A 17277-nucleotide genomic window follows, 5' to 3' on the forward strand; every position below is an offset into this window, starting at 1 on the left:
CACAAGAAGGGGCAGTGTAGACAGCTCCTTCTTGCGCAAAATGGCGGCTCATTAGATATGCAAATGAGGCTGGGCGATATTCCACGCTTAGCCTCATTTGCATAGCTCTGGCGCAAGATCATGCCAGTGTAGACATAGCCTAAGCGTTCCCTTTGGGGCGGGAGCATGTGCTTTGAGCAGATCTCGATTATGAACTTCAGGGGAGAGCTAGAGAACCTCCCACCTGACCCAACTAGCCCCCTGGTGCCATCCTTGGCAGAGGAGTCCCCGTAATCCAACCCTGTCCTAGGCCCACACACCAGACCCTGCTTTCCAGCAGACATGCCGGGGGGGCATGCCGGGCAGATCGCCCGGACAAGTGCAGGGGATGTGGGGCAAAGTCCCAGCACCTAGGAGGGGAGGTGTTCCCATGCCCTGCCATGGTGCAGGCACAGGCTCCTCCAGCTGTGGGGCTGTGGCTGAACCCTGGGTGGAACAGGGATGGAGCCATGGGAAGAAGTGGGGGAAAGGGGTCTCCCCCCTTGTTTTGGCCAGGGGCCGAGGAAACTTTAATCTGCTTCTCTCTGCCCCACTGAGGGGTACTTATATTTGGGGGGGGGGTTGTTTTTTGAAAAAGGCAAACTTTATTTAAAAAGGCTGAGAAACACTGATCTACAGCAGTGGTTCCCAACTTTTTCAAGCTTATGGACCCCTTTTTAATGTATTAAAATTTCACAGATCCCCAAGGGAGAAGGAAAAGAAAAGCAAGAAAAGAAAAAGGAAAAGTAAGGAAAGAAAAAGAAAACAAAGAAAAAGCAAAGGAGGGGAAAAATAAGGAAAGAAAAATATGGGCCCACTGCAAACATTTAAAACTTCCCATGGGCCTCCTGCAGTACCATTGCAGACCACCAGAGGGCTGTGGCTCACAGTTTGGGAACTAGTGATCTAGAGATGGGGGTGAACAGGTAGGTGGCAACATTTGCAGAGGATACAAAATTATTCAAAATAGCTAAGTCCAAAGCTGACTGCAAAGAGCTACCAAGGGATCTCGTGAAACTGGGTGACTGGGCAACGCCAGGGCAGCTGGAATGCCGTGATGAGAAATGCAAAGTGATGCACATGGCAAAATGCAATCTCCACTAGCCATACAAAATGATGGGGTATAAAATAGCTCTTACTACTCCAGAGCTCTTGGAATCCTTGTGAGTAGTTCTAAGGAAACATCTGCTCAATGTGCAGCAAGCAAACCAGTTACCAGACCATTGGGACTCATGAGGGAAGCACTAAGACAGAAAAGATTGTATAGTCTATGTCTAAATCATTGGTGCACCCACATCTTGAATACTGCATGCAGATGTGGGTGCCCCATTTAAACAAAAAGATCCTGGATTTGAGACTGGACAGCAGAAATGAGTAGGTGCCAGGAACAGCTTCCCTATGCGTGTGGACAGAAGTTGTTTGTACACACATGGACAGTTCGAAGTGTTCTGAGCCAGGGCTTACTGCAGCACTTCCCCTCTTAGCACAGAGGAGGCCAGAGAGGTCAGTCCCAGGCTGGTCTATCCAAACTAGGAAGGGTGGGGTTTTCCCTTCCTTGGGGCTGTAATCCAGAAGACAATACTTGGACATTAGTTTCCTCTAATGGAGTCTTCTGTATCTAGTATCAGACCTGAGGCTTCTCTCATATGGACTTGCTGGCTGGATGGCACAAGCGTGCCTGATTTCGGTCACAACACTGCAGTTCACAGGAAGCTGGGGTCTGCTGGGTCTGACCCAGTGAGCTCCGGATCTGGAAAGCAGGTGCCTGTAACAGAACGGATGAAGGGAGATACACCCAGCTGATGCCAGCAAGCTGCCTGCCCACTGCACTGCAGAGGAAGGTAAAACACTCCCAAGGTCCCTGGAGGAAACTGTTCTTGTGCAAGAGGCCAGTGTAGACAGGCAACGTTAATTTCTTGCGCAAGAAAGCCTGATGGCTAAAATGGCGATTGGGGCTTTCTTGCGCAAGAGAGCATCTACACTGGCACGGATGCTTTTGCGCAAAAGCACATCTCTTGCGCAAAGGCATATGCCAGTGTAGACGCTCTCTTGCGCAAATATTTTAATGCAAAAACTCTTGCGTTAAAAGTATTTGCGCAAAATCATGCCGGTGTAGACGTAGGCTGGAAGAGTATGTCAACAGGGTTGCCTAGCCCACATCCTACCAGCACAAGCAATCCCCCCCCTCACACAGTCACACTCGTAAATGTGTCCAACTCTCTTATCAATCAAACTAAGATGTTTGCTGGGAGACTGTTGCAGAAACTCCCTCCTTTGACGGTTAGAGAGATGGTAAAATCCACAGAAGCAGAAATAAGAACTTAAGAATGGCCATACTAGGTCAGACCAAAGGTCCAACTAGGCCAGTATCCTATCTGCTGACAGTGGCCAATACCAGATGCCCCAGATAATCATCACGTGATCCCTCTTCTGTCATCCATTTCCAGACAGACAGATACCATTCCTACCCATCCTGGCTAATAGCCATTGATGGACCTAACCTCCATGAATCCATCTAGCTCTTTTTTGAACCCTGTTAAAGTCCTAGTCTTCACCACATCCTCTGGCAAGGAGTTCCACAGGTTGACTGTGCGCTGAATGAAAAAAATCTACAGTAAGAAACTAAACCTGGAGTGGAGACTCTCCTGGATTGGAATAAAGACAAAGGATTCATCTGGTCTGTTTTGGAGTACAGACACACACTGGATCCTTCACCTCAGAGCCAAACTGACAGCTGAAAGAAAGGTCACAGCCAATGTTCCCTCTAATCTTTTCCATCCGTGTGCGGCGTTTTTCCATCCACATGCAGAATAAATTTTGTTATGAGGCACATGCCAATGTGCACTACCAGTAGAAAAAAAAGGCCTAGCTGGGGCACTCTACTAATTGACTGGGTGGCATCTGAATCTCCCTTGCATGGCTGCAGATGCGCACGGCTTACAGGGAACACTGGTCACAGCCTTTAAGGTGCTGCCAAGGTTTCGGGTGAGCAGCACTTGGTTAGACAGGGGACAAGCTTGTTAAATACGTCCAGGCTCTAGAACACGTTACGATTTTATTTTGTATGTAGCCATTTGTTCCCCAGAACTCCACGTGAACCTCTGCTTTGTTACACTGACCACTGATTTCACTATGCACGTATGTAAGTGCCGAGCGGACCAGTGCTCGGAGGCAGAACCGTTCCTTTGGTTGTAGTAAATATTGCAGGGGAGCACGGGAGCAGGGGCTGGACATTCCCAGAGGACACTTAGAGGGCTTGAGAGCACGATGATACTACCCTGCTGTGACTGCAAACCCAGCAATGAGAGGTAGGGGTGAGGGCGTGGGAGGCAGGCAGGAAGTTTAAGGCAGTTGTAAATTACAGCCCCAGTGAGCAGAGCCATGGCAAGAGAAGTGTAGGGGCTGGACTCCCTCTCCATCGGCACCCCAGGCTCTGCCCCCATTTTACCCCTGTTCCCTCCCCCCCCAATTCCATCCTTTTCCCCAACTCCGCTCCCCTGTTGGTCCCAAGCAATGCTGGGAGCCAGTGAGGCGTAGCATAGCAGGGCTGGTAGAATTGCTGCACTTCCCAGCCCCCATGTCCCCCCTGTGGCAGGGCAGACAGGAGTGGAGCTGGTGACATTGCTGTCAGCCCTCATGCCCCCCTGAAACGGGGCTCCCCAAAGCATGGGCCCTGCACCATCCTATAGGTGGGACGGCTCTGCCAGCGAGAAGGACCGGGGAGGGCGGAGAAGCTGAGACGGCTCAGAGCTAACACCACAATCCTGCCCTGAACACCAGTGTTTCATGTTCCAGGGATAATCCTCAGCCTGGTTATATCACGACAGCGTCTCTCTGGCAGATCCATTTGAACTCAGCATCACACGTCTCCCACTGAATCCGGCTGCCTCTGATCCCACCACAGCTGTTCCCGTCTGCAGGGCCAGAGACGGGGAAGCTGCAGAATGAACGAGCAAGTCCATGTCACTGTGGCTCCTTGTCACAAGGAAAGGCCCGTCAATGGTACCTTTTCTCCTCCCCTCTCTGATGGGACAGGCTCAGATGAAGGGCTTGGCTACACCCGAGGGCTGCGTCTAGACTGGCATGATTTTGCGGAAATACTTTTAATGGAAAAGTTTTTCCATTAAAAGTATTTCTGCAAAAGCGTGTCTAGATTGGCACGGATGCTTTTGTGCAAAAAGTGCTTTTGTGCAAAAGCATCCATGGCCAGTCTAGACGCGATTTTGCACAAGAAAGCCCCGATCGCCATTTTAGCGATCGGGGCTTTTTTGCGCAAAACAGTTCTTCCCTGTATTCTTGTGCAAGAGGGCTTTTTCCCGAGCAGGAGCATGAAAGTATTTGCACAAGAAGCACTGATTTTGTACATTACAAAGTCAGTGTTCTTGCACAAATTCAAGCGGCCAGTGTAGACAGCTGGCAAGCTTTTGCACAAAAGCAGGTGTTTTTGCACAAAATCTTGCCAGTCTAAATGCACCCAAAGTGCTGCAGTGAAGATGTTACCTGCACAATCTTCAGCCACCTGCCAGCGTGGATGTGTCTCAGAGGGAGGCAGGTTCAGTGGTTAGGGCACTGAGCTGGGTTCAGTTCCCTGTCACACGGTGGGCGTGACACTCAGGTTACAGCTGCACTGCAGCATTCTTCCAGAAAAGCCTATACAAATGAAGCCCAGAGTGGAATATTGCCATGCTTCGTTTGCATAATTAATTAGCAGCCGCTTTTGCGCAAGAGGCTTTTGCGTAGAAAGGAGCTGTGTAGACGGCGCCTTTTTGTGCAAAAACCCTCTCTTGTGCAAGAGCCGTTTTTCCTGAAAAAATGAGGGGCCTTTGCTGTGACAATAAAAATGCCCTTAATCGAAATAGCTATGGGAGTAAAACGTGCAGCTGTAGGCCAGGTCTTGGACTGATGTTGGACATTTAACATCAACACATTGTACAGCAGAAGCTTTTCTCACGCATCTCTCAGACAGGAAGCGACAGGCAGCACTCACCGGGCTGGATCTACCGGGGAGCCGTCCACCCAGGTCCAGTTCCCCCCTGGAGGCGTCACTTTAAGTCCGATCCAGGCAGCGTTTGCATCTTGTGTAACATTCTGTATGGAGTCCTGTGAGGGGCAAGCAGGGGAGGAGGGGTGAATATGGTGTAACGTGCTCTTTATTAGTGCGCCTGTGAAATGGGGCTCCAGTGGCTCTGCCCAGGCTGCCAGCTGAAGAACCCATCAGTGCCTGAGCTAACTCACTCTCACCCCTGGGCAGGCAGAATCCTAGTACCGGGGTGAGGAAATGTGACTGTACACACAGAGTAACCCCACTCTCATTCCTTAGTGTCACAGGCTGAGCGGGCCCTTTAAGGGAGCCCTGGGTTCCACCTCACCTGTGACGGTGCCCCTGGACGGAGAGGTTCAGGGGAGGGAAACAGGTGACCTGGCGCCAGGCCTGGTGGGGCTACAAGGGCAGCCTGAGTCCAGGTGAGGCAGGGAGAGGTTTTGCAGGGGAGGCGGTTTGTGTGAGGAGTTCTCTGCAGAATGGCCCTGCAACTGTTTCCAAGCCTTTCTTCTCATGACCCAGGTGAAGATAATTGTTGGCACCTGCAACCCAACATAATGTGACTAGTACATGGGCTGAGGAGGGGAGCTTTGGGGTGGAGGATGGGGCTCTGGCTTGGGGGGGGGGGGTCAGGGCTGGGGCAGGAGGGGCTTACCTTGAGCGGCTTCCTAGTCAGCGGTGCAGCCGGGGAGGGGAGGGGGCCTAAGGCAGCTTCCTGCCTCTTCTGGCATCACAGATCAGGCTGCGCCCCAGAAGTAGGCAGCAGCAGGTTCCCAGCCCATGGGAGTGCGGAGCTAAAGCTCAGGGCAGGGGTGGTGCACGGAGCCCAGGGTGTCGTCCCCCCTCCCCCCACTCCAGGGGCTGGGCCTGCTGCCAGCCGCTTCTGGAGCACAGCACAGACTGCAGTGCCAGGACAGGCAGGGAACGGCCTTAGCCCCCACTGGTCACCCTGCAGCAATGAGCCCCAGGGCCTGACATTCCACCAGCCCCCCAGCCCTGGGTCGCAACCCCTAGTCTGAAAACCACTGGCTTTCATCACGTGATCCCTCAAGGTCATGAGGGTGCAAAGGCTGTAGGATCCAGCTGGGCAGTGCGGGGCGGGGAGCTGCGGGGTTCTGGTTCCGAGCCATGTCCCCAGCAGCCAGAAGAGATGCTGATTCCCCCTGTGCCATAACTGAGGTTCTTGGAGATGTGTGTCCCGGTGGGTGCTCTGCTTTAGGGCCGGGCGCGTCCTGGCACTGCTGATCAGAGACTTTTGGGAGCAGGGCCGGATTAAGGGCGGGGGCTAGCCAGGCCGCTGCCCGGGGCGCTAACCTATGGGGGGCACCTGATTGAAGTGGTAAGGGGTGCTGCATCAGGCGCCCCCCATAGGTTGCCGCCTGGAGGCGGGGCCGTGCATGTGCCACGTGCCCGGGCACGTGGCACCTGATTGACATGTACGGGGTGCCACGCACCCAGGCGGGACTGCGCATGTGCTGTGCGCCCACTGCCCAGGGCGCAAGAATGGCTCAGGCCGGCCCTGTTTGGGAGTCGTGCCTGGTGAGGGTGCACATGAGCAGCAGCCACCTGGTATTGCTGGTACGCATCTGTCCAAATCCCCTCTCTACCGTAAAGCTCAAATAGCGAACTCCAGAACAGAGGGGAGAAGGGACCGTAGTGGAGCACACACAGGGACACACACTGCCTGGCTGAGTCACTTCCTTTGACTAAGTGCTATCCCTGCAGGTACTCCACTTTTGGTGACTCTACTGTAGGGTAAACTAAGGCAGCCCTAAAAGTGCTAGTGGGCCTCTAAACAGCATAACTCCATTCCCACAGTCAGGATAAGAACTGCAGACAGTAAAAGACCCTGGGCACCATAGCAACCACGTTCTAAAACATTCAAACAAGGTCTCAGTCGGTAACATAACACATTTTGCTTAAGATAACATTCATAAAATTTGCTTAAACTGTCTTGCTTCACTCCTAGATAATAAGCCTGAGAACCAAGTGCTGCACCAACTCAAGGCCATACCCGCCTGCTATAGCAACATCATCATCTGTGCAGACTAAAATGTTATTACTATTTTGCTAACATGTTTTGGCATTTAAACAATAACCATCTGTATATTAATTAATGAGCTGTTACTTTGCAATGGGCGGAGATATTATGTAATCTTTAGTAGTTCTATTGGCTTATGTGCTCATTTCGTCTTGCTGCTAGACCTATCAAATCATTTTTCCTCCGTCCACCTGCTAACTATATAACCTATTGTATAGTGTTAATTAACCAGTGTTCACCAGGGTAACCCCTGCGTGTCACTCCATCAGCTGGTGTAATAAATCCTCCGCTTGTTTTCATCTGCATCCAGAGTGTCCTGGTTTATTTCCAACATCTACAGAAGTGCCTCATTAGGCAAAGCTGGGGTCTGGCATAGGTTGATGATAATGTCGAGTATTGCATCGTTCTCAGAGCTTGTTGTTAGTCCATGGTGATTAGTGTATATTGAAGCCCAGCTAGCAGCCTGATAGATCTCTGATCCCTGACAGGGGTTCTAGCTTTGGTGGCAGATAACAGAGGTGGGAAGAAATCCATTTTGATACCCTGTTTCAACATGGTGGTGCCTTTCGATCCAGAATGCGCTGGCACCGAAAATGGGTCACCCACCAGGTCAGCACTCGAAGAGGAAGGGAAGAAAACTCTGCTCCCCCGCCCATTGTGGAGTTTGTGGGATAGAGTCAGGCTGGAGAAACCTGCTACCCCGGGGTTGTAACTAGCAACACACAACTCTCTCTGAGCCTGTGTTGTGCGTTACCAGCTCCTCCTGGCTCTGGAGCACGAGCAGTCGCGAGCTCTTCCCCGAACAGTCGTCCCGGCTCCCAGCCCAGTTTTTACTCCCTTTCGACAGCCAGTAGCACTTGTCCCCACGCAGCAGCCAGTCCCTGGGGCAGAGTTTGCACCCAGCGCCCCCTGCAGGGAGAGATGGCAACAGAAGTGTCGTTAATTCTGAACATTCAAATGACAGCCAGCTGAAAACTCTTGTTCAAAGTTGTTTTTTTAATGGAAAATTCCATTTGGACAAAAAATGATTTTTTAAAGTTTTGGTGTCATTTTCATTTTTTTATGAGGGGAAGGAGCTTAAACTGGAAATACTAATTTTTTTGAGAGGTAGGGGAGGATTTCATTCAGATTTGGAGGGGAAAATCAACACTCCTAACATTTCCCCCATTGGAAAAGAGGGAGAGGATTTCACTCTTCTACTCCCTTAAAAGGACACCAACATTTCTTTTCATATATTTCACGAGCCAGGTTTGCGGTGTATCAGCTCTAGTTCTGGATATTGCTGAAGTTTCCCCTACAACTGCGTAAAACTTCAGAGTTAATGTACTAGGCAGGACTTTTCTCAGGGGTCAGCATGCAAGCAGCAGGATGTGCGGTAATCCAGGCATGACGGGTGCTGGCTGAGGGTACATCTACACTGCATGGCTATTTTGTGATACTGGAGGTATCCCAAAATAGCTACCTCGCATCTTAATAAGCTGCCCCTTATTACGAAAGCGACAAGGAGTCCTGTGACACCTTATACTAACAGATTTATTGGAGCATAAGTTTTTGTGGGCAAAGACCCACTTCATCAGATGCATGTAGTGGAAATGTCCAGAGGCAGGTATAAATATGGAGGCAAGAATAAGGGTAGAGATAACGAAGCCAATTCAGTCAGGGAGGATGAGGCCCACTTCTAGCAGCTAATCTGGAGGTGTGAACACCAAGAGAAGAGAAACTGCTTTTGTATGTGGTATTCACACCTCCCAATCACCTGCTAGAAGTGGGCCTCACCCTCCCTGACTGAATTGACCTCGTTATCTCTACCCTTATTCTTGCCTGCATATTTATACCTGCCTCTGGAAATTTCCACTACATGCATCTGATGAAGTGGGTCTTTGCCTACAAAAGCTTATGCTCCAATACATCTGTTAGTCTATAAGGTGCCACAGGACTCCTTGTAGCTTTTGCAGATCCAGACTAACACAGCTACCCCTTTGATACCCTTATTACAAAATACTTTTCAAAATAATGGGTGCACTATTTCACCATCTCTGTAACCTGTTAAGGGATGTCTGGAAATAGTGCATTATTTCAAAATTAGGTGCTGTGTAGACACACCAAATATCAAAATAACCTATTCTGAAATAGAATCAAAATAAGATATACAATTGGCGTAGCACAATTTGCGTATCTTATTTCGAGTTTAGGGGTCCGTGTAGACGCACTCTGAGCTGGGAGGCCAGAGAAGAGAAAATTCACTCAAAGCCTATACACAGAGTTGCTCTCTTGCTAAAGATCTTCTGTAACTCAGTTACAAGTTCTGGACTCGACCCAGGAATCACTGTATGGGACTGTCTCTGGATTGGTGCATTAAACGTTGTTCACTGAGGTTTGGCCACAACAGCGCAGAAAAGCTTAATAGAGACAAGTTCGACATATGCACTGATGGGAGTCCTGAAGGGAAATTCTGTATGGAAACAGATAATATTGATGACTGAGACTGAGGTAGAAGGACCAAGGCAGAACTGAACCCAGCTAGCAGTAGGGGGCGCTGTACCACTGCTACTGCCATGCTTCAGCTGAGATCTAAAAGCAATGTCCCCTTGGGGTCATTAAGAACACAAGAGCTTCCCAGTTATGATGTAAACTTCGAAGAAATGTGCGAAAAGCTGCAGCACCAGAAGTCCCATTAAATAAAGTCTCATTAAATAATGGCTCATTGATGCTGTCATTAATCATTATGTCAATGATCAATAATAGTAAGTTGTACAGTTTCAGTCATGCAAATGCGAGTTTTTATAAGGCTCTATGTTGACCACTTGATCTGAGTTTTAATGCAGTTTGGCTCTTTGGTTGGAAAAGGTCCCCCCCCCCCCCCCCGCATTAGTTATAAAAAGTCCATTTGCTTAAAAATAGCCCTGTTGTCTGAACATTGTTTTCCTGCTGTCGTTACAAGGGGAATTGACAAAAATGGCCTTTTTTCAAAATGAAATTCTTTACAGGACACCTGTTTCATGTGACTTTTTCTATTTTTTGTTGAAACAGACTCCTGCCTCACATTGACTAAAAAGTGAAAGATGACTCCCTTCGTTAGGCACTGTCATTTTGGCAATGTTGCCATCTCTCATTGTTATCACATGTCCTGTGAAGTTTGGTGTTTTCTTTAAAATCCCAGCTTGTGGGGTCATGGGATTAGGGGAGAAGCTGTTTCATTACAGAAAGTTCCTGGTCCTTGTAAGTCCTACAAAAGCCTGACAGCACAACCCAAGTGCAACCTAAAGGCTCAGAAACCAGAAGGCAAATATAAAGAACCCCCAAATCATAATTTTCCTAAAATACGCCAATCTCATGATTTTTTAGGGCCTGACGCATGGTTTTTGGATGCCTGGGGACTGCTACACTGGCATAATGGATCCTCAATAGGAACGAACATCTGATCATTGTATTTCGAGCTGACAACACCCCTTGAACATAGTGACTGAATTTTCAATCATAGTGAGTGAATTTTAAATCAAACTCTTTAGGAGGGAGTGACTCTCGGCTCTGGGACATCCGGAGCTGTGCTTACCTGGGAAGCTGTGCGGCTCACATAGAATTGGTTTCAAACGGGACCGGAAATCCTCCAGGCAGGAGCTGCATTCAGTGCTGCTGATGCCGGTTTCACTATTCTCCGGTGTATTCCGAGCTCCTCCGGTCTGTCCTTCTCCAGAGCCACGCAACTGGGAAACTTCAAAAGAGCATCCGCGTCAATGAAAAGCACTTCTAGTGCAGCTGGTTAGGGATTAAAAATAACATTGGGAGGGTGTAGAAACATCACACAGTGTAGTGTCTATCACAGTGAGGGTGAGGACAGAGGAAGAGAATCTGGTTCACTACATAGCGTAAGTGCCTTTGTGACTTCCATCAGCCTGCCTTAGCTGGATCACACGAGTTTCATGCATCCAGCTCTTAACTGCCACCTTGTTCCTGTAACGTTTTGGCCTGGTGGCGATGTAATGCCCAGGGTTTAATTTGCAGACACACTGGAATCAGGAACAGAACAGCCTTAAGAATTGAGGATGAGAAGAGAATTCATGATGCACCATCAAACCCAAATGGATAAATAGATTGGCACCGGGTTGTGTGTGTGCGTGGGGGGGTGGGCAGGCCTTGCTCTGGGGCCCAGCAATTCAAAGGGGCCCAGGGCTCCTAGGTATCATCGCTGCTGCTATTGCAGTGGCCAGAGTCCTGGGCCCTTTAAAATTGACCACCTGGAGCACCATGCCCTGAGTGGGCAGCTCTGAGGACTGGGAGGGGGGCTGTGCTTTGGGCTGACTGCCCTGGCCCCTCCCCCTTTTGCCTGAGGTCCCACCCCTTGTGGGGTGCAGAACCGCCCCACCCACCTTGCTCGAGGGCCTGCACAAGCTGAGGGAGCCCCTGATGGGTGCTACTTACCCCAAACCCCCAGTGCTATCACAGCTACTGTCAGGACGACGTTCCCAGCCCATCCGGCCCCCACAGCGATGCGATGCCACCGGGGACATGGAGGGGGCCCTGTAAGACACAAAGTTTGGAGAAACACCCTCAGCCCCCAGTGTGAGAAATAGCAATGAAACTTGTTCTTCAGAGCCTATTGCAGCCTCCTGCCACGGGGCGTCCATTCCTCTGCACACACCACTAGGGGCAGCGTCAACAAGGGCAGCCTCTTCCACCCGTTTTTTCCCTCCCAGAAACATCATTGCGCCTTTTCCTACTTTGTCTCTTATGCATGGATGGCCCTCCCGGAGTCATTGTATAAAGCCACTGCTCTGCCCTGCTTCAGATCCCTTCTTATGTCCCCTGGGACCATGCCACCCGTGGTAAACTGCCTCGCAGTAACACCTAAACAAGTGGCCTGGTAAGGCAGCTGCTGAAGGGAGGGCTGTGAGGTACGTCCTCCAGTGGCCTAATAGCGAAGGCATGAGCCTCCAGAAGCTGAGGTTGTGGGTTCAAATCCCCTCCCACCTGCATGCCCATCTTGAGAGCAGCAGGGCACCCACCAGCAGCCTCCCCAGGGCTGTAGCTGGGTGGGTGGCTTGCGCTGGTCTGCGCTCAACTGCCACATAGCCTGCCCTTGCTACCTACCAGAGCCAGGCCACTGTGCAACCCCAGAAATAAGCTACCCACCCCAAGGAGCAGCCAGGCACCCACCTCCAGCTTGCTCATGGCTGGAGCTGGCAGCAGCCGAAGGTGGTAGGGAGAAGGTAGCTGCTGCAGTGGCCATGCAGGGAAGGCATCAGCCTCTAGAGTTGTGGGTTCAAGTCTTCCTCCTTGCCCTGAGATCAGCCAGGCACCCTGGACCTTCTTGCCCAGGGCTGGAGTTGGAGCTGGCAGGGTCAAGATGGGTGACCTGCTCAGGGCTGTGCTCAGCTCAGCCATCATGAAGCCTGCCCTGCCCTGATTGTGGCTGGATATGGGGTTGGGCCAGGATTGCGTCCTCCCCTCCTACCTCTTTGGGGCCCAGTCTGTGGGGCCCAGACAGCCAAGCTGAGCCTAGGACAGGGCTGTCCCAGGAGCATGACACACCTAGGGACAGACTGCAGCCATCAGATGGGGGGGACGGGGGCTGGTCAGGCTGCAGCCATCAGATGGGGGGGACGGGGGCTGGTCAGGTAGCTTGCTCTGGGGCTGTGCTGGAGCCAGGCCACCATAGCCAGATGGAGATAATCTGCCACCGCCAGCTCCTCTTCCGGCTTCGAGTGTGCCCTGGGAACATGCCCTCAGCTGGCCCCTTTCAATGAGCTGAGTCCCTCAGCCAGCTCTTTCCATGGTGCAGCTGGCTTTTACTGGGGGGTGCACGGCCACGTTGCTCCGATACCCCCCCCCCCCGATACTTTTCCCCCCCAATACTTTTGGTGAGTGTGAGGAGACTGGACCCCTGCTGCTGAGTCCCAGCCCTGCTAGTCCCCCTGTGCTGCATCAGTTGTGGGAAGAGGTGGGGTGGAGATGGACCGAGGATGGGGAAGAGGAGGGGAGAGGGTGGAGCAAAGGTAGGGAGGAGCAGAACAAAGGCAGGGCCTGGGAGAGAGGGGGCTGGTCCCAGCCCTTCCCTGTGGTGGGAGGGAGGGGGTCTCATGGCTGTTGGCCCCCTATGTGCCTCCTTACTAGTCACCCCTTCCCCGAGTCCTGCGAGTCCTGCAATTGGATTCCTGCAGGTGGATCTTGGTGTCAATTGACTTTAATGGGATTCTGTGCAGACGTAAATGAAGGTCCACCCCTAACTCTCAGATCACCGGATGGGGACCTAAGTTTCCAGTCAAGCTAGTGTCAGTCTTTAGCTTAACAACGCCAGATAAGTGCAGCTAGAGAAGCAAATCTAGCTCTTGGATACGGTGGCGTAAGATTGGAGAAACTGCATTGACTCCTAACAGAGTCCCTCTGGATTTACTCTGATGTAACATGCAGAATCTAATTGCTAAAATATTTTTCAAGAGTACATCAGATCTGTATTAAATATTTGAAAATAATATCACAAGAGCTTGGAGACAGTTTCATGATGGTTCACAACAAAAATTAAATTTTTGATGAGACAGACCCCTATTATGCTAGGTATTGTGATGTAAACGGATACCAAAGCAAGATCTCTTAGACAACGTCAACTCCTAATCACATCGTATCAGGCACTTTTGTAAAAGACTGTTTCAATGACTGTTTCAGCAAGCGCACAGCAAGAATTCTTTTAAGTATGATACATCTGTAGGTATTCTTAAAGAAGGAAAACTGATGAGATAAAAGAAGACAGAATCATTGTCAATATCCAAGTTTAATTGAAGGTAGTAACCATATAGTATGATTGATTATATCATATCACCCCTTATATTCAGCTTCATTAAATATATGGGTGATTAGAGTGGGATTGTCAGAAACACCTAAGTCACTTGGGCACTTCAGAAAAATGTACTCTTTGTGTAAATCTGTAGCCTTACTGTATATATAGAAAATAGAGTGGAGAAATAGCTATTTAATATTTACATTATTTTCCCTCAGCTTCCGAAGTATCAAGATTTTTAACTCGTAATATAATTTTTCAGGGAAATCACAAATTATTTACACTATTCAGTTTATCTCCTTTAACTTACAATTGGTTCCAGCTATTTTCAGTATTCTTGTAACACTGAGATCCCTTCACTGGACTCCCCTCGGTCACTATCTTCTCCTTGACAGACTCTCCTAACTCCATGCTTCAGTTAAACTACAGGGCAATAAGTCGCCGTCTCTTCTGCACTCGGAAACAGATCACATCCTCTCTGTCCTTGCAAAACTTTCCCGGTTTCGTGTCCATTTCAGCACCCAGTAGAAAAATCCCCTTCCTTGTCTCTTTCATTCCCACCCACCCACTGGCCATATTTTTCTCCTTTCTTTCTCTTTTCCGGTTCCTACATTCTTCAGACACTGGTCTTCTCTCTCCTACTTATATCACTACTGCATTTAGTGGACTCCTTCCTTCCTGCCCCCACATTAAAGTTGGCCCTAGACCTGACTGGCACCCCAGGCCAGGAATATCTTTGGTGCCTCTCCATTTGTAAAACTTTTGTACACCTCATTAGTAGCCATTTCACTCTATGCCCAGCACCCCCTAAACACAGCCCCCCTGAAGGCGGTCGCCTGCCCCTAAATCCAGCCATGGCCACAGTACCTACTATCTACCACCATCTTTGGGACCTGTCCGATTCCACCTCTTCAGTCCTATGTGGATTTTAACCTTCTCCCTAATAAAACAAATTCTATTCTATGAGTCTCCCTCATTCCTTGTGCTCAGCCATTCTTTCTCAGACTCAGCCAATGTACTGCTCTCTGCCCCGCAACTATAACCCACTTTTTATGGATTGTTACCTTGGTAGTTAGCTGAAATAGTTATGAACCCAGTAGGAAGGGTATCATACAAAGAACAACTAGATTCCATTGCACTTGTATTTGCACGTCAGAGACTATGAAGTTTTCTGTGACAAACTAAAGTGCCCGCTCTTTCCTTCACAGAGTCCAATTGCTGAGAAAGCGGCGAGGAGTCCTGTGGCACCTTATAGACTAACTGAAGTGCCTCTATAAGACTATAAGTTGCCACAGGACTTCTCGTCGCTTTTGCAGATTCAGACTAACACGGCTACCCCTCTGACAATTGCTGAGAGTGGCTCAGAATTTCACATTAGCTAAGTCCTATCATCCATAAAGCACACAGCTGCTTGTTGGCTTTATTTCCCTAAACAATCTGTGCTGCAAATAAAAAAAAACATTTAAAAAAGTGGCACCCTAAGCAAAGCCTGACCATACTGGTACACACAGATGAAACCTAATGCACTTACTGAGATGAGGAGATCCTTGTGGTGGCCTTGAAGAGGAACTGGCTCCAGGAATGTTTAAATCAGCATAAACTACCTCTCCAGCCATGGCAAGTACAAAGGAAGGTGTAAGCGCACAGCAGGGAGTTTGTACCTAAGAACAGTCTCAGGCGTATGTCTGCCCTCTGGTGAGCAGTAGCCTATGTCTATTCTATTCTATATAGGATTTTCTAATAGGACACCCACTCAAAGTGAAGCAGCAGTCAAAACCAAGCAAACAAAAAAAATGTTAGGAATCATTAAGAAAAAGATGCAGAATATCTTATTGCCTCTTTACAGATCCATGGGACACCCACACCTTGACTACTGTGTGCAGATGTGGTTGCCTCACCTCAAGAAAGATATATTGGAGAGGAAATGGTTCTGAAAAGAGCAACAAAAGTGACTGAGGTACAGGGTGGCTGCCATATAAGGAGATTAAAAAGACTGGGACTTTTCAGTTTGGAAAAGAGACAACTAATGTGGGATATGATAGAGGTTTATAAAATCATGACTGGCATGCAGAAAGTGAACCGGACGTGTTATTTATTCCTTCCCATAACATAAGAACAAGGGGTCACCAAATGAAATTAATAGGCAGCAGGATTAAAACAAAAAAAGGAAGTAGTTATTCACACAATGCACAGTGGAACTCCTTGCTGGAGGATATTCTGAAGACCAAGACTTTCATAGGGTTCAAAAAAGAGCTAGATGAATTCTTAGAGGACAGATCCAACAATGGGCATTAGCCAGGATGGGTAGGGAGGGTGTCCCTTGCTTCTGTCAGGGCTGGGAATGGGCTACCGGGGAGGGATCACTTGATGATTTCCTGTTCTGTTCACTCTCCCTAGGGCAGTGATCTCCAACCTTTTTAAGCACAAGATCACTTTTTGAATTGAAGTGCAATCCAGGATCTACCTCAAACCCAAACACTCTTCTCCAAGGCCCTGCCCCTGCTCACTCCATCTTCCCTCCACCATTCTCACTCACTTTTATCAGGCTGGGGGCAGGGGTTTGGGGTGCAGGATGGGTTCAGGACTGGGGCTGGGGTTCGGAATGCGGCTCCAGCTGGGTACTGCTTACCACAGGTGGCTTCTGGGTGGTGGTGGTGCAGGGGGCTAAGGTAGGCTCACCCCTACCCTGGCCCTGCACCACTGCCAAAAGCAGCCAGCAAACTCCTCCATCCCTGACCCCCTCTGCTCTGTGGAGTTGGGGTACAGGGTGGAAGGAGGGGCACCTTGACAGCAGCAGCACCCCTTCCTCTTCTTCCAGTGCCCAGTACAGCAAGCAGCAGGATCCCGGGAGTGAGGGGTACCTCCAAGGCAGAGGACAGGAGCAGCACGGCAGTGCTGAGAGGGGCAGAGGAAATGCCAGCACTTGATAGCCTCCCGGCCAAACCTGTCAGGCAGGGCTGACTTATCCATTAGGCACAGTAGCACAGTGTCTAGGGCCCACAATACTTTTAGGGGCCCATGAAAATGTTTTAATTTCTCTTAAAATCAGAAGGAAAAAAATGAACTTTTAGGGTCGAAGAAAATGTTTTAATTGTTTTCTCACATCAGAAAAAAATGAAATTTTTAGGGCCCACGAAAATCTATTAAATTTTGCCTAAAACAGAAAAAAAATGTTGAAGTATTTAAAGTTATATCAAAAATAATTTTTAATATTCATATTATTATGGTGGGAGGGACCCATGAAGGCAAAAGTGCCTAGGGCCCACGAAAGTCATAATGCGGCCCTGCTGTCAGGATCACCTGTCAAAGGTTCCAAGATCTATCAGTAGATCTTGATCTACTGGTTGGTGACCACTGCTCTAGGGCATCTGGCATGGGCCACTGTCAGAAGACAGGATACTAGGC

General features: G+C 49.4%; 1 protein-coding gene across 2 annotated transcripts; it reads right to left on the bottom strand.

Annotated features, from left to right (window-relative positions):
* Positions 1–114: 114 nt before the first annotated feature.
* Positions 115–15649, bottom strand: LOC142823291 (killer cell lectin-like receptor subfamily B member 1B allele C). 2 transcript variants are annotated; one of them, XM_075914197.2, is made up of 6 exons: positions 15404–15643; positions 11520–11618; positions 10654–10812; positions 7855–8009; positions 5006–5118; positions 115–3955 (listed from the first exon to the last, which is right to left on the bottom strand). In XM_075914197.2, exons 1-6 carry the CDS (start codon positions 15486–15488, stop codon positions 3832–3834), a joined length of 735 nt encoding a protein of 244 aa, XP_075770312.2. In that variant the 5' UTR covers positions 15489–15643; the 3' UTR covers positions 115–3831. The 2 variants fall into 2 exon arrangements, with proteins under 2 accessions (XP_075770312.2, XP_075770316.2); XM_075914201.2 differs by lacking the exon at positions 115–3955 and adding an exon at positions 4316–4668 and having other exon boundaries at positions 15404–15649.
* Between the last annotated feature and the right edge of the window lie 1628 nt (positions 15650–17277).

Source organism: Pelodiscus sinensis, chromosome 19 (genome assembly GCF_052426305.1).
Source record: "Pelodiscus sinensis isolate ZL-2025 chromosome 19, ASM5242630v1, whole genome shotgun sequence".
In the NCBI taxonomy this organism is placed as follows: domain Eukaryota; kingdom Metazoa; phylum Chordata; order Testudines; family Trionychidae; genus Pelodiscus; species Pelodiscus sinensis.

What these genes read in the sequence shown, in the direction of transcription:
- LOC142823291 (XM_075914197.2), bottom strand. Translation starts at nt 15,488, where the DNA reads ATGGCTGGAGAGGTAGTTTATGCTGATTTAAACATTCCTGGAGCCAGT. An exon ending in ACAAGGATCTCCTCATCTCA is followed by an intron (nt 11,619 to 15,403) that starts GTAAGTGCATTA and finishes TGTGTCTTACAG; the next exon opens with GGCCCCCTCCATGTCCCCGG. An exon ending in TCCCCGGTAGATCCAGCCCG is followed by an intron (nt 3,956 to 5,005) that starts GTGAGTGCTGCC and finishes TTCATTCTGCAG; the next exon opens with CTTCCCCGTCTCTGGCCCTG.